Genomic DNA, 14,571 nt, shown 5'->3' with positions numbered 1-14,571 from the left:
CTTTTGCTGCGCTACCTGGAATTGCAGCTCCGTGATTGAATCCCACCTAAAAATAGTGTTAGTCTTGAAGTGCCCGTATCCATCAACCCCACAGTTATCTTTCTTCCCTAAAGACCGTAGCTGGAGAATAAAATGAGGAGTTGAAAATTGCTCCTCCAATGCTGTCTAAGCACATGTATCTTCGTGAGGGATTCCCCCCCCCCCCATCTGAGGAGTAGGTGAAAAAAGGAAAGTCAAAAATAGAAACCACAAATTTTGTTTTCAACAGAAAGCAAGCATGTTATTTGGACAGAAACTGTCTCGTACAGTTAAAAGCTTCAGTACTTTCCATATATCTGGCCAATGAGTTAAACTTTATTACACTGAAAATACTGAACTCTTCCCAACAGCCTTGTTATTATTTGCTAATGCCGTGGATTTTCTCTTGCGTTAAAGAAAAAAGGGGGAAATAGCAGCAAGCTTTCGCTCATTCAAAAAGAAATTATTTCTTAGGAGTTGTTCACATACACACAGCCGGCCAGGGTTTCCTGAGATTTCTAATTTCTCAGTTGGAAGATGAGGTAGGGGCTTCCATTTCTTCCCACCTCCTGTCAATTTGGGGGTTTACAAGGGGGCCTTAAGCTGGGATGAGAAGCGGCTGATCTGAAACGGGACCAGGTCGTAAGAGGGCTCCTCACCCAAGCTCAGCTGGCAAAGGATCTTCCCAACAACAGGGGCAAACTTGAACCCGTGACCTGTGGAAGAGAGACAAAGTGAGAACAGATGTGGACACCTAGCTGCTGCCGTCGGTGTAGACAACGCCAAGCAAGATAGACCAACCGTCGAACCCTCTTTGCCAGCTTCTTGCGGATCGGGGCTCCACATCTGCCTTGCATGCAGAACGTGCCGGGTTCAATCCCAGACATGTCTCCAGGCAGGACTCCCGGCATGAGACTCCCGGCATGAAACCCTGGAGAGCCATTGCTGCCAGCCAGTGTAGGGATGATAACTGAGTTAGGCAGACCGATGCTCTGGCTCAGTAGAGAGCAGACTGCTATGTTCCTTCCCTGTTTGGATTTTTGTTCTAAGGACATAAGAACTGCCCCGTGGTCTTCGGAGGAAGGGCAGTATGCAAATTTGATAAATAAATAAATGAAATAAATGCAAAGGGGCCACTGGATCAGTTCCATGGCCCTGTCTAGCCCAGCATCCTGTTCTCACAGTGACCGACCAAGGGCCTTTAATTGGAAATTGCTGCTTCCAACTCTGGAGGCAGATAGTAATAAAGATAAAGGTACCCCTGCCCGTACGGGCCAGTCTTGACAGACTCTAGGGTTGTGCGCTCATCTCACTCTAGAGGCCGGGAGCCAGCGCTGTCCGCAGACACTTCCGGGTCACGTGGCCAGCATGATGAAGCTGCTCTGGCGAACCGGCACCAGAGCAGCACACGGAAACGCCGTTTACCTTCCCGCTATAAAGCGGTACCTATTTATCTACTTGCACTTAAGGGTGCTTTCGAACTGCTAGGTGGGCAGGAGCTGGGACCGAACGACGGGAGCTCACCCCGCCGCGGGGATTCGAACCGCCGGCCATGCGATCGGCAAGTCCTAGGTGCTGAGGTTTTACCCACAGCGCCACCCGCGTCCCTTGCAGATAGTAATAATAATAATAATAATAATAATAATAATAATAATAATAATAATAATTTATTTATACCCCGCCCATCTGGCTGGGTTTCCCCAGCCACTCTGGGCGGCTTCCAACAAAACACTGAAATATAATAACATATTAAGCATTAAAAGCTTCCCTAAACAGGGCTGCCTTCAGATGTCTTCTAAAAGTTTGGTAGTTGTTTATCTCGTTGACATCTGGTGGGAGGGTGTTCCACAGGGCGGGTGCCACCACCGAGAAGGCCCTCTGCCTGGTTCCATGTAACTTGGCTTCTTGCAGTGAGGGAACCGCCAGAAGGCCCTTGGCCCTGGACTTCAGTGTCCATTCCTCTTTTAAAGCCATTCAGGTTGGTGGTCATTGCTGCCTCCTGTGGCAGGGAGTTCCATAGTTTAAAAGAAGTCCTTTCCTTTCCTCTGTCCTGAATCTTTCAGCGTTTAGCATCATCAGATGTCCCTGAGTTCTTGTGTTACAAGAGAAAGAGAGCAGCTTTTCTCGGTCCACTTTCTTCAGGCCCTGCATAGTTCTAAACTCTTCTATCCTGTCGCATCTTACTTGCTTTTTCTCCAAGTTAAAATGTCCCAAATTAGAAGCTGCCTTATACTGAATCAAACCGTTGGTCCATTTAGCTCAGTATTGTCTACACTGACTGGCAGCAGCTCCCCAGAGTTTCAGGAAGAGCACCTTCTTGCCGTTCTCCGTTCCTTACCTGAAAATCCTGCCCCGATGGCAATATTTCTAAAACGTGGGTGGCGATCTAACACAAAATCCTCATCTGGGGTGTTCTGAGGAGGCGTTGGTGATGAGAAAGAAAAGAAAAATCAATCTATGTTAAGACATACATACATACATACATAAGGTAAAGGTAAAGGGACCCCTGACCATTAGGTCCAGTCTTGGATGACTCTGGGGTTGTGGTGCTCGCTTTACTGGCCGAGGGAGCCGACGTACAGCTTCCGGGTCATGTGGCCAGCATGACTAAGCTGCTTCTGGCGAACCAGAGCAGCGCATGGAAATGCCGTTTACCTTCCTGCCGGAGCGGTACCTATTCATCTACTTGCACTTTGACGTGCTTTCGAACTGCTAGGTGGGCAGGAGCAGGGACCGAGCAACGGGAGCTCACCCCGTCGCGGGGATTCGAACCGCTGACCTTCTGATCGACAAGTCCTAGGCTCTGTGGTTTAACCCACTGCACCACCCATACATACATAAACCTTCCATTGCTGGGAGCTCTCAAATCTCTTTGATTTGATGAATTAGCTGGTGGAAAGTGCAGCCATCAGTCCCAGACATGGTGACCATGTGCGCAGTGCACAAGATTTTGGCAGGGGTACTTTTCGGGGGGGGGGGTCTCAAAGGCATAGGGGAGCCTCCTTGCCAAAATATGCTGCCTCTCCAACCTTCTCCATCTGCTCTTTCCAGCCCCGGGTCCTTCTCCCCATCTGCCTCTACTCCAGATCAGGTTGCCAACTTTTTAGGAGCGGAAATGTGGCTCTGCTCCTCCGCCTTTAACTGCAGAAATGGGAGAGGGAAGCTTTGGTCATCACATCTTTCCGGGCCAGAAAAAAGCTCCCATCTGTTTGAATTTCCTCTGTGTCAGGCTGCTGCTTGCTACATGCTTTGGAGCAGAGCCAGAGGGGAAAGTTGGCAACCCTGCTTCTCGTGTCTCCCCCATCCCAGCCTGCTTTGTCTAGTCTAGCTGGAGTTTTAGACTGGATCCTCAGCTTCTCACTGCAGTCTCTCCCTCCCTGGTCTCCCAGCTTCTGTGAATAATGACCCCCTACCAAACTTAATTGGATTGCCCCCATTTCTGTTCCTGGCAAAACTCCAGCCAACATAAGGATTGCTCTGCGGCTGGTATCGTTTAATCCAGATCCCTCCGGGACACTTAATGGTCCAGGCATGATGGATTGCTTTGTCCCCAGCGCCCGCCACTCCAAGGTAGACTGCCCCTTGACTATGGAGGCTCCATCTCTCAAGGGGGGATAATAGCTCCTGATAGCCCTCGCTTTTGTGGGGTTTTTTTTTTTTGTCTGTTTCCATTTTGAAAAGCTCTCTGGGCCTCTGGCAATCACTCTGAAGTGAGAGCCGTGAGTTTAATTATACATCATTTGAAGAAGTGCTTCCATCATCAGTCCGGAATGAGCCTCCTGCCAATCAATTTTCATACGGCGATCCGAGAATGATGGGAGAGAGAGAGAGAGAAATGTCTGCTTATCTTGATTGTTTTTATCAGTGGCACCACAGGCAGAAATCCAACAGGCGAAGCCTCCCTCCATTGCAACACCTCTCCTTTTTTTAACATGCTGGTGTGAGAAGCATCTCTCTAGAAACGTCTACAGTCTCCTATTCAGGAAATAATTCAGCTCAAAGACCAGGAGGGGAGTTGATAGAAGGAGGACATGTGGACCCTTGCTAAAGCAGCTGCGCTGGCTGCCCATCTACTACCAATCAGGTTTTGAGGTTATTGCTTTAATTTACAAAACCCTGATCAACTTAGGTCCAAGACAAAGCAGGGGCCTCCTGAACCCTTTTATCCCAATTTGATCCCTGCAGGAACGTCGTTGGTCATCCATGGAGTTGGTGAGGCTCGGCTGACCACAATGAGAAACCGAGCCTTTATTGGCATCGGTACAGTCCTGCGGAACTCTCTGCCACTGGAAATTCAGCCAACTTTTAAATGCCTGCTGCAAACCAGCAGGCATATGCAGACAATAAATAACATATCCTTTCACAGTGGTTAATTGAGGTCTGCTTTTAACAATTTTAACGCCTGATTTTGTATGGTTTTATGTTTTCATTTCTGCAAACTGCTTTGTTTTGCTTTTTAATCACGCAGGGCATAGACATATTTTTTTATAAATAAATGAATAAACTCCTTGGTCGTTGAATGGGCTGTTGCTGGGTTGTGGAGCTTCTGATGATGCTTACCGTATACATGCAACGCTCCTGAACGGCTGGCTCGGGTTCAAGCCCCGGCAGATACTTGCTCACAAAATCCTGTAGGATGCGGAGGTCAGGAGCAGAAGAGCCTGGCTGGTCGGGATGGTCAGGGTCCACGGGGGTGCCGTAATGGTAGCAGACCTGTGGAAGGGAGGGGGAGAGCCAGGCTGCAGATCCACAGGGCAGCAGTCAGGAGGTGACAGGTTGAATTCCAGGCATCTCCAGTTAGGACCAAGGAAGACCCCTGCCTGGAGTCCTGGAGAGCTGCTGCCAGTCAGTGTGGGCAGCCCTTAGCTAGATGGCGAGTCAGCCAATGGTCTTTCTCATTTTAAGGTAGCTACAGAGGTAAGAGACAGAGGTAAAAGACACCTGCTTCTTGGGAGAAAAGCAATGAAAAAACCTAGACAGCATCTTAAAAAACAGAGACATCACCTTGCCAACAAAGGTCCGTATAGTTAAAGCTATGGTTTTCCCAGTAGTGATGTATGGAAGTGAGAGCTGGACCAGAAAGAAGGCTGATCGCCGAAGAATGGATGCTTTTGAATTCTGGTGCTGGAGGAGACTCTTGAGAGTCCCATGGACTGCAAGAAGATCAAACCTCTCCATTCTGAAGGAAATCAGCCCTGAGTGCTCACTGGAAGGACAGATCCTGAAGCTGAGGCTCCAAGACTTTGGCCACCTCATGAGAAGAGAAGACTCCCTGGAAAAGACCCTGGTGTTGGGAAAGATGGAGGGCACAAGGAGAAGGGGACGACAGAGGACGAGATGGTTGGACAGTGTTCTCGAAGCTACCAGCATGAGTTTGACCAAACTGCGGGAGGCAGTGGAAGACAGGAGTGCCTGGCGTGCTCTGGTCCAGGGGGTCATGAAGAGGCGGACATGACTAAACGACTAAACAACAACAACAACAACAACACAGAGGTAAGACTGAGCTGGGGCAGAAATTCAATCCAGTTCGCATTGAAAGGAGAACTTTCCTAATTCACACTTTCCAGAACAATGCACAGACCTTCCTCTCTGCTGCTCCAGAACCCAAACCAATGGATTCATATTGCAGGAAATGAGTTTCCGGCACTGATTTAACTTATTTCTTACAATTTATATATTGCTTGATTGTAGAAAAAAACCCCTTAGAGCTGTTAAACATTAGGAAGAACTTTCTGAGGGCAAGAGCTGTTTGACAGTGGAATGGACTAGCTGGGATGAGGGCGGGCTCTCCTTCCTTGAAAGGTTTTAAATGGAGGCCAGATCACCATCTGTCAGGCCTTGTTTAGCTGAGATTCCTGGGGTTGGACTAGATGGCTGTGGGGGTCCCTTCAAACTCTACAGCTCTTGGAGTCTATGGAAACAGCAGCCATCCCTCGAAATCCACACTTGAGTTTTGCAGTGCAGTTTTCCCAGGGGTCAGCAAACTTTTTCAGCAGGGGGCCGGTCCACTGTCCCTCAGACCTTGTGGGGGGCCGGACTATATTTCTTTGGGGGGGATGAACGAATTCCTATGCCCCACAAATAGCCCAGAGATGCATTTTAAATAAAAGGACACATTCTACTCATGTAAAAACACGCTGATTCCTTGACCGTCCGTGGGCCGGATTTATAAGGCGATTGCGCCCCCAAGGCCTTAGTTTACCTACCCATGAGTTTTCCAGTCAAGGAGCATAAACTGAGGGATGCATGCTATTTTGTGAACTGCTCTGATGTCTTCGGATGGTATATAAATTTAATAAATAATAAGGCAATAACCTGCTAGAGTGTGCATAAGAGAAATCTGCACGGAAACGCCAAAATTTAGAAGCAAATGCACGAAAAACTGATGCAGAAATGTGGAGAATTGGGAAGCCTCTGCCGACTGCCTTTGTGTCCCTGATCTCGCCTCCTTCCCCACCGCCACCCGGCCCCTTCCTCTCGCCTCCTTCCCCACCGCCACCCGGCCCCTTCCTCTCACCTTGACAAGACCCGGGTACTCGCCAGCCGGCAGCCCATAGAGATCTCGCTTCTCCCCGTTCAGGTTGATCCCGAGGAAGCAAGGCAGCTTCTCCAGGAGGCTTGGGGGGCTCCCAGCTTTTGCCCTCCAGTAGCAGACAGTGATACGCAGAGGCTGGAGGGAGGAGGGAACCACAACATAAAAAGGGGGCTTCTTCTGTGCCATCTGCCTTCTTTCTGGCCGGCTTTGGGTGGGACGACATGTCAGGGGCTGCCGCTTACCTGGAGAGGCAGTTGCAGCCCCAACGGGGCCAGGAGGCGGTTGGCCCAGGCTCCTGCGGTCACTACGAGGTGTTTGGCACGATACTCCCCTTGGCTGGTGGTCACTTTGATCACGGTCCCAGGAAGGATCCCGTGGACCTTCTCTCCATCACGGACGGTCCCTCCATAGCGTTGGAACTGGTCCTAGAGGGGAAAGTGGGGAGAGTGGTCATTTGGGGGGGAGATATTTGGGTCAGGCTCTGCCCCCTCCTGTCATTAGCTAAGAGTGTGTGACTGTGTCTCTGACCATGCCCAGTGAGGTTGCATGGCCTTTGCCCCCCGCCACCCAAAAGAATGCGGATTGCTAGGGACGCAGGTGGCGCTGTGGGTTAAACCACAGAGCCTAGGTCTTGCTGATTAGAAGGTCGGTGGTTCGAATCCCCATGATGGGGTGAGCTCCCGTTGTTCGGTCCCAGCTCCTGCCAACCTAGCAGTTCAAAAGCACCTCAAAGTGCAAGTAGATAAATGGGTACCGCTCTGGCGGGAAGGTAAACGGCGTTTCCATGCGCAGCTCTGGTGCGCCAGAAGAGGCATAGTCCTGCTGGCCACATGACCCGGAAGCTGTACGCCAGCTCCCTCGGCCAGTAAAGTGAGATGAGCACCACAACCCCAGAGTTGGCCACGACTGGACCTAATGGTCAGGGGTCCCTTTACCTTTACCTTTTTTACCCCAAAGAAAAGGTTTTCCACCTTGCAAGAAGTTTTGTAAGGTGTATTATTTGAAATATTGCAAAAAAGATAATGAGGAGAATTATAAGTTAAGGATAATTAAAGGTCATAGGAAATTTAAAAATGCATAATAAGTGAGAAAGAACGGAAAACCATTAGAGGTGTTGACGGAAGTCCTAAAATATTGTATAAGATGAGAAGTTGTGTTGTATGAATGTTGGAATTAATATGTTAAAAAACCAATAAAAATGTATAAAAGAAAAGAAAGAAAAGAAAAGGTTTTCCACCTCTGGCTTTGGTGTAAGTAAAGAAGACAGGTCGCTGCCTGCAAGGAGCTTACAGTCAAGAGTTCTGGTGATGAGGGAGCAATGGGAGAGTGCGAGAGGCAAGAGTGAAAAGAAAAAGAATTGGAATGAATTCTCTCTCTCTCTCTCTCTCTCTCTCTCTCTCTCTCTCTCTCTCCACACCCTTGTTACCTGGCCAGCTTTTACCGCCTTGTCAGCAAACAAGATCCCGGCAGTGTGATCACACACAGCCACCTCTCCGCCACACAGATGGATTCCTGGGAATCTTTGGGCCAAGCTCTCTGCTGTTAGTGCTTCGCTGGGGACGTGGTTGCGCTGCATGGCGTCCCAGAACCTCTGAAACGTAGGGTTGTCCTTGCGCCCCACAACCAACATTGGTGTCTGCCTGTAAGCAGAGAGGACGGGTTTGCAGTTGAAGCTGCTGGAGTGACCTTGGAGAAGCCTGGCTTTCAGTGGATGGGGAGAAGAAGCTTATGGGGTTAGGATCATATAATTGGGGAGTTGAAAAGGAACCCCAAGGGCCATCTAGACCAACCCCCGGCAATGCAGGAATCCCTGGCAGGTGGCCATCCAGGGTGGCCAAACACCTCTTACCGTCAGAAAGGTTTTTCTAATGTTTAGTTGGGATGTTGACATTGGAGTCCATTAGTTTGGGTCTTACGCTCTGGAGCAGTAGAAACCTGCTCCATCTCCCATGGAACAGCCCTTCAGATATTTGAAGATAGCTCTCACATTCCTTCTCAGTCTCCTCTTTTCCAGGCTAAACATACCCAGCTCCTTCAACTGTTCCTCATCAGGCTTGGGTTCCAGACCCTTGATCATCTTGGTCACCCTCCTCCTGCTTGTTGACATCCTTCTTAAATTGTGGTGCCCAGAACTGGACACAGGACTCCAGGTGTGGCCTGACCAAGGCAGACTAGAGCGGCACTCTGCCTTCCTTCAATCTGGACACTAGACTTCTCTTGATTCAGCATAGAATCAAGAGCTGAAGATCATCTGAGGTGACCCACCAAGGCTGGTGAGGAGCAATGCGGCCTGGGGAGTGGCCTGAGGTCAGGATACAGAGGTCTGGGGGGGTGTATTTGCCCCCTGGGCCCAGAGGTTCCCTGCTCCTGCATCAAAACACAACGGGAAAGGTTCCGTCCCTGCAGTTGCTGCCGGTCAGAACAGGCAACACTGGCCAAGGTGAACCAACGCCCTGAAACCGCTCATGGAGGCAGCTTCCTAGAGAGGCGTTGCCAGCCGGTCCTCACGAACAGAGCTGGCGTCAGGGAGACGGTGCCAGCCCTTCCCTGGGCTTGTCGCTAACAAGATGGATGGGTCTATTACGTCTGACCCTGGCGAAATGAAAAATCATTTAGACGTGCATTTCCTTAATGGCGCTTCCTTTATAGAGTCACATAAATTACAGGGGGAATCTGTCTTGGCTCTCAGTGGGGCAAGGAGCGTGTCGGGGGGCAGGAGGAGGGGGGAAGAGGCATCTAGAGTCAGGTCTGGGTGGGGGGGAGAAAATATGCTACTTTTGGAGAGAGGGAATGTAGAATGCAGTGGCAGAACATCTGCTTTGCATGCAGAAGTCCCTGCTTCAATCCCCCATGGCATCTCCAGATAGATCTAGGGAAGACTCCCTGCCTGAAATCCTGGAGAGCTGCTGCCAGTCAGTGCTGACAATACTGAACTGGAAGGACCAATGTGCTGTCTCGGTATAAGGCAGCTCTCAAGTTAAGTCACTGAGAGTCATGCGGACTAGAACTTTGCATTGTTTTAAGGTGAAAGACAGTGGTACTTCTAGACTTGGGCTTGGGGAGAGACCCCCTGCAAGAAACCCCCTTCCAGTCAGTGTAGTTAGTAGAGGGTCCTGAGTGAGATGGACCCAGGGTCTGACTCGCTAGGAAACAGATTCCTATGTTCCCATTTTGACCATTTATCATGAGGACTTAAGAGCAAGGCAGAGTCCTCTGTTCCAGCCTATTTCGCTGATGAATCACTTCCAAGAAGGACCTTTGACAGTGCAATAAAAAAAGCGTATCAAGCAATTGCATATTTGGAATCAACAAGGAAAATGCCGTATGTATAGAGAGTTGAAACAGTTCCATATAAAAAATAATGTATAATGTTGCACACCATCCAATCTCTGAGCAGTGTGAGATTTCGGGGGTTCCAGGGTTTGTGATTCCTTTTGGGAATGCGGCACAGCGGAGCCTGTGGTGTCTTTAGGATATATGGTTCATTGGCACAACCTGAGCCTGCGATGGAGGGGTTCGCAGCATGAACACCCCAAAAGGGTCTCGCTTCTCCCACAGCCACAGCCTTGGATTCAAATCAAAGCTCATGCTCTGCCTCTCCAGTTTTTCAGCTGGCTGCTTTACTGCCAACTCAACTCTCTGGTTTTTGTCCTTCTAACTAACTGCAAACTGGGAGACCCCCCATTTGGCATCTGGCACAGAGCCCCCTCTCCTTTGCTCTCTTAATGTCCCATCACCCAGGTGATCACCTGAACACAGAAAGCTGGCCTGGCTTGATTAGCTTTTAACACTCGCTGGATCCAGGAATTTAGGTACACCCAGGAATACCCACATGCACAGTTTAAAGGCCTTTTGGCGATGCTTGTGAGGAACCAGCTCAGGCACAGGCAAACTGGGCCCTCCAGATGTTTTGGGACTACAACTCCTATCATCCATAGCCAACAGGAGCAGTGGTCAGGGATGATAGGAGTTGTATTCCCAAAATATCTGGAGGGCCAAGTTTGCCAAGTGCCTGAACTGGTTTATCACTCTGCTGTGATTCCTGCATTGCAGAGGGTTGGAATGGATGACCCCTGGAGGTCCCACAATTCTATGAATACACAAGCAAAGATATATGTGCATATACATTATATACCATTTCAAATACGCTTGAAGCACAACCACCGACGGACACCGCTTCCCCTCCTCACAAGAGCGCTCCCCCAGCGTTCCCCCCCCCCCATTTCTGCCCGGAGGCTCCTCACCTGTGGAGTTTGGTGCCTGCCTCTTCCTCCAGCTCTGCCCAGAGGCGATAGGCCTCTCCCAACATGGCCGTGTAATAGTCCTGGGGATAGGCGGTGCGGATGATTCGGCTCTGTCCATGGGAGCTTCCTCGGGTGTGGGGCAGGGGGAACTTGTAGGGCAAGAGAAAGAGAAGGAGGCAGCCTGAAACCCCAATCGTCTGACTCAGTAGATAGCAGCTTCCGGCGTTCCAGCAGAAGGGGGTCTGTTTTATTCTGTTACAGCTGATGTAAGGTAAAGGTCAAGGGACCCCTGACCATTAGGTCCAGTCGTGGCTGACTCTGGGGTTGCGGCGCTCATTTCGCTTTATCGGCCAAGGGAGCCAGCGTACAGCTTCCGGGTCATGTGGCCAGCATGACTAAGCCGCTTCTGGCGAACCAGAGCAGCGCACGGAAACGCCGTTTACCTTCCCGCCGGAGCGGTACCTATTTATCTACTTGCACTTTGACGTGCTTTTGAACTGCTAGGTTGGCAGGAGCAGGGACCGAGCAACGGGAGCTCACCCCGTCGCGGGGATTCGAACTGCCGACCTTCTGATTGGCAAGTCCTAGGCTCCGTGGTTTAACCCACAGCGCCACCCGCGTCCCCTACAGCTGATGTACTCTCATGTTAATAGGTAAGCTGGCCTGAAGGACTTTTTATTTACAAAGGCGGGATGCTAAAATTATAAAATATATAAACCGGTGTGGGGATGCACTGAAGCAGCAAGTGAGAGGACTCTGAAAAAAATCTTCTCTTTCCCTCCCCCCCCCTTTTTGACACCACCACCACTGAAGAGGAGGAATGATGGGAGCCATGGGAGCCGGACACAGCATGAGTTCCCCTGGCACCCAGGGGCCATGGGAGCTGAACATCCCTTGGTGCCAAAGGAACTCACACAGGTGGCACCTGGTGTCCCAGAGACAGATTGCTTTAAAGTAGGACAGGGAACCTAGAATCCTCAGACGCTGTAAGACCTCAACATCCCTGACCATTGGTCATGCTGGCTGGGAGTGGGTGCTGACAGGAGCCAGAATCCAACCCCATCTGGAGCATGACAGGGTCTCCATTCCCAGCATTAATGAATCCGCTTGATTCTCCCTCCCCTTGGGAAACACACGCAAGGACCAAATAACTTAAGAGATAAATCAGAGAAAGCTGGGAGCTGTTTCCATTTAGAAGAGAGTCGCTGCTGCCGGCCAGTGTGAACAATACTGAGCCGAATAGACTGGTGGTTTGAACTGGCTTAGGGCAGCTTCCTGAGTGCTGGTATTGTACAATGAGGGGGGGGGCTGCCCATGTGGGATAAAATGCCTCCACCCCCCGGGCTTTGGGACGGTAGCAGCATTTTCGGAGGGGTTTGTGGGTGGGTGTTTGCAAAGGGGCATACCTGCTCCAGCAAGAGGGTCTTCTGCCCCCTTTTCGCCAAGTGGTAGGCAGCGAACGTGCCCTGGATCCCTGCTCCCACCACGATGGCATCGTAGAAGCGGCTGGGCCCAGCTGTCTCTGGGGTAGCCATGGCCGATCTTTCTCCCCAACTGGGCTTTGCTCCTCGCTGTGGGGAGCTGAGCCAAGGGGCAGGGACAAAGTCCAGAGTCCCAGCTTGGATGCCACTCAGTGACAAGAGAGGAAGCTGTTTACACGGAGTTGGGCTGTTGGCCCAGCTGGCACAGTACAGTGATTCTATGACTTTAGGGCTGGTTCAAACAGGGACACAGGAAGCTTTCTACTGAGTCAGACTGTTGGGCTATCTAGTTCAGTAATGTCGACCCTGACTGGCAGCTTAGACGGCTTTAAAAGGAGAATGAGGCAAATTCTTGGGAGGGCAAAATCTATCAGTGGCCTACTGGTCATGACAGCTAGACCGAACCTCCAAGAGCGCAGGCAGTGAGTATAAATTGCTGGGGAACCAAAGGAGGTCAGGGCTGGTGGCTTTGCACCTTACTTGTGGGGCAGACAAATCTGTCAGGTTTGTTTGTTTCTCTTGAGTTTCTTATTTTCCCAGTCTTAACGTTTGGTCTGTGCATTGTCACACACACATACACACACACACTCTCCTAATACAGAATTATGGAATTGTACTGTTGGAAGGTCCCCCAGTGGTCATCTATCCCAACCCCCCTCTCAATGCAGGAATCACAGCTAAAAGAATCCCTGACAGGTGGCCATCCAACCTCTATTTAAAAACCTCCAGTTTATATTCATTTCACTACCCATTTTTTTGATTGAGGAGCTGAATTGCAAAGTTCAGAGTGCGAATTCTGTAGGGATTGCCGTGTTCCAGCTTGCGTAGTGCATTAAGATGCGCTCCAAACTGAATTTCTCCCCGCTTCTCATCGAGGCACTGGGTTGGCTGCTTTGGCAAGACAGGTTTGCGGGGTCAGACCAGCCTTTGGCTTGATCCTGCGGGGGCTCTTCAGATGTTCCCTGGACCAGACAGAAGCAAACAGCCCCAGAGCTGTAGATCCCAGACTTGCTGGCGCAGCAAAAGCATCACCAAGTCTCAGAGACAGGCAGGTGGGCGATGCCCCAAGGAACTGCCTGGATGAGATGATGGATTAGGGCCCTCCTCTCTCTCCACCTTGCCCTTTTGGCCTGTCAACTCTCCTCCCCGTGGTCCAGCGGCTCCATCTGTTAACACCTCCACTCCTGCTCTGGGGACTGGGTTATTATTTTTTCCTCCTGCGTTTGTACCAACCAGGCCTGCCAAGCAGAGCACACCGGGCACCGAGCGACCGCCTTGGCAGCCGGTCTGTTGCAGCAAACTAGGCCAAGCGAGACGCAGTCCCCCGCCCCCCCCTTGGTCCGAGTTAAGTTGCAGCACAAATCCTGGAGTCCAGGAGGGAGGTTTAACTTGTATTGATTTATTTGTTTCCTATAACTTAGACATCGCTTGATTGCTTTTTTAAAAAATTTAAAAAAGACTCAAGAGCAGTTTACAAAAGAGAGAAAACTAGAAAGTTACCGGCAAGGAGAATTAATGGCAATTTAAGACTTAAAATAACAAGAAATAAACTCTCACCAGCTTTCTAAACATCTGGGCGGGCTCGACTAAAGGAAAACATTTTCAGCAGGCACTGAAAAGAGGGCAGAGAAAGTGTCTGCCTGGCGTCCATAGGCAGGGAGTTCCAAAGTGTAGTGCCTGGAGACAGATTAAGGCTTGGCTGCTAGTGAAATTGCCCTTCTGAAAAGATGGCTGGTGGCTGCAACTGAGGCTTCCTTGGAGCGCAGGAATGTAAGAAGGTGCTTGGTTCATCTGGTTCAGTATTGCCTGCACGGACTGGCAGCGCCTCTCCGGGGTTTCAGCGTTTCCCAGGCCTGCCTGAAGATGCTTGTGAGGATTGAACAGACCTTCTGCACCCAAAGCTGGCATTCTACCATTGAGCTATGAACCTTTCCGTCCTCGTGATTTTGAAAAAAGGGCTGAATGGAATAGAAACACAGGAAGCTCTGCCTTATATGGAGACAGGCCACTGGTCCATCTAGCCCTGTACTGGCCACACTGACTGGCAGCAATGGCTCTCCAAGGTTTCAGGTGGGATATTTCCCCCTCCCCAGCCCTACTGGTGATGCCATTGGGGTTTGAACCTTGGACCTGCTGCATGCCAAGCAGATTCTCTGCCAGAGTGACAGTCCAGTACAAGGTCTCTTGCCCACCCTGCCATCTGGAGCGCTGAAACAGCAGCCTGCCAAGTGCTGGGGACTCTGGGAAGTGTAGTTTTACTCAGATTAGCCTCAACCAGAGCCAGGGCCTTTTC

At 50.4% G+C, this 14,571-nt stretch overlaps 1 protein-coding gene across 1 annotated transcript; it reads right to left on the bottom strand.

Moving 5' to 3' along the window:
- Window positions 1-253: 253 nt before the first annotated feature.
- On the bottom strand, window positions 254-12,375 carry PIPOX (pipecolic acid and sarcosine oxidase). The gene is made up of 8 exons (XM_083587897.1): window positions 12,204-12,375; window positions 10,798-10,946; window positions 7,980-8,193; window positions 6,796-6,978; window positions 6,536-6,688; window positions 4,579-4,731; window positions 2,357-2,432; window positions 254-734 (listed from the first exon to the last, which is right to left on the bottom strand). Exons 1-8 carry the CDS (start codon window positions 12,330-12,332, stop codon window positions 604-606), a joined length of 1,188 nt encoding a protein of 395 aa, XP_083444023.1. The 5' UTR covers window positions 12,333-12,375; the 3' UTR covers window positions 254-603.
- Window positions 12,376-14,571: the final 2,196 nt, after the last annotated feature.

The sequence above is a fragment of the Podarcis filfolensis genome (assembly GCF_964270895.1).
Source record: "Podarcis filfolensis genome assembly, chromosome: 15".
Lineage (NCBI taxonomy): Eukaryota > Metazoa > Chordata > Lepidosauria > Squamata > Lacertidae > Podarcis > Podarcis filfolensis.
This window is presented reverse-complemented; position numbering and strand designations above follow the sequence as displayed.

What these genes read in the sequence shown, in the direction of transcription:
- PIPOX (XM_083587897.1), bottom strand. Translation starts at nt 12,332, where the DNA reads ATGGCTACCCCAGAGACAGCTGGGCCCAGCCGCTTCTACGATGCCATC. An exon ending in AGGCGGTAAAAGCTGGCCAG is followed by an intron (nt 6,979 to 7,979) that starts GTAACAAGGGTG and finishes TTTCCCCTCTAG; the next exon opens with GACCAGTTCCAACGCTATGG. An exon ending in AGGAGCGTTGCATGTATACG is followed by an intron (nt 2,433 to 4,578) that starts GTAAGCATCATC and finishes ACGCCTCCTCAG; the next exon opens with AACACCCCAGATGAGGATTT.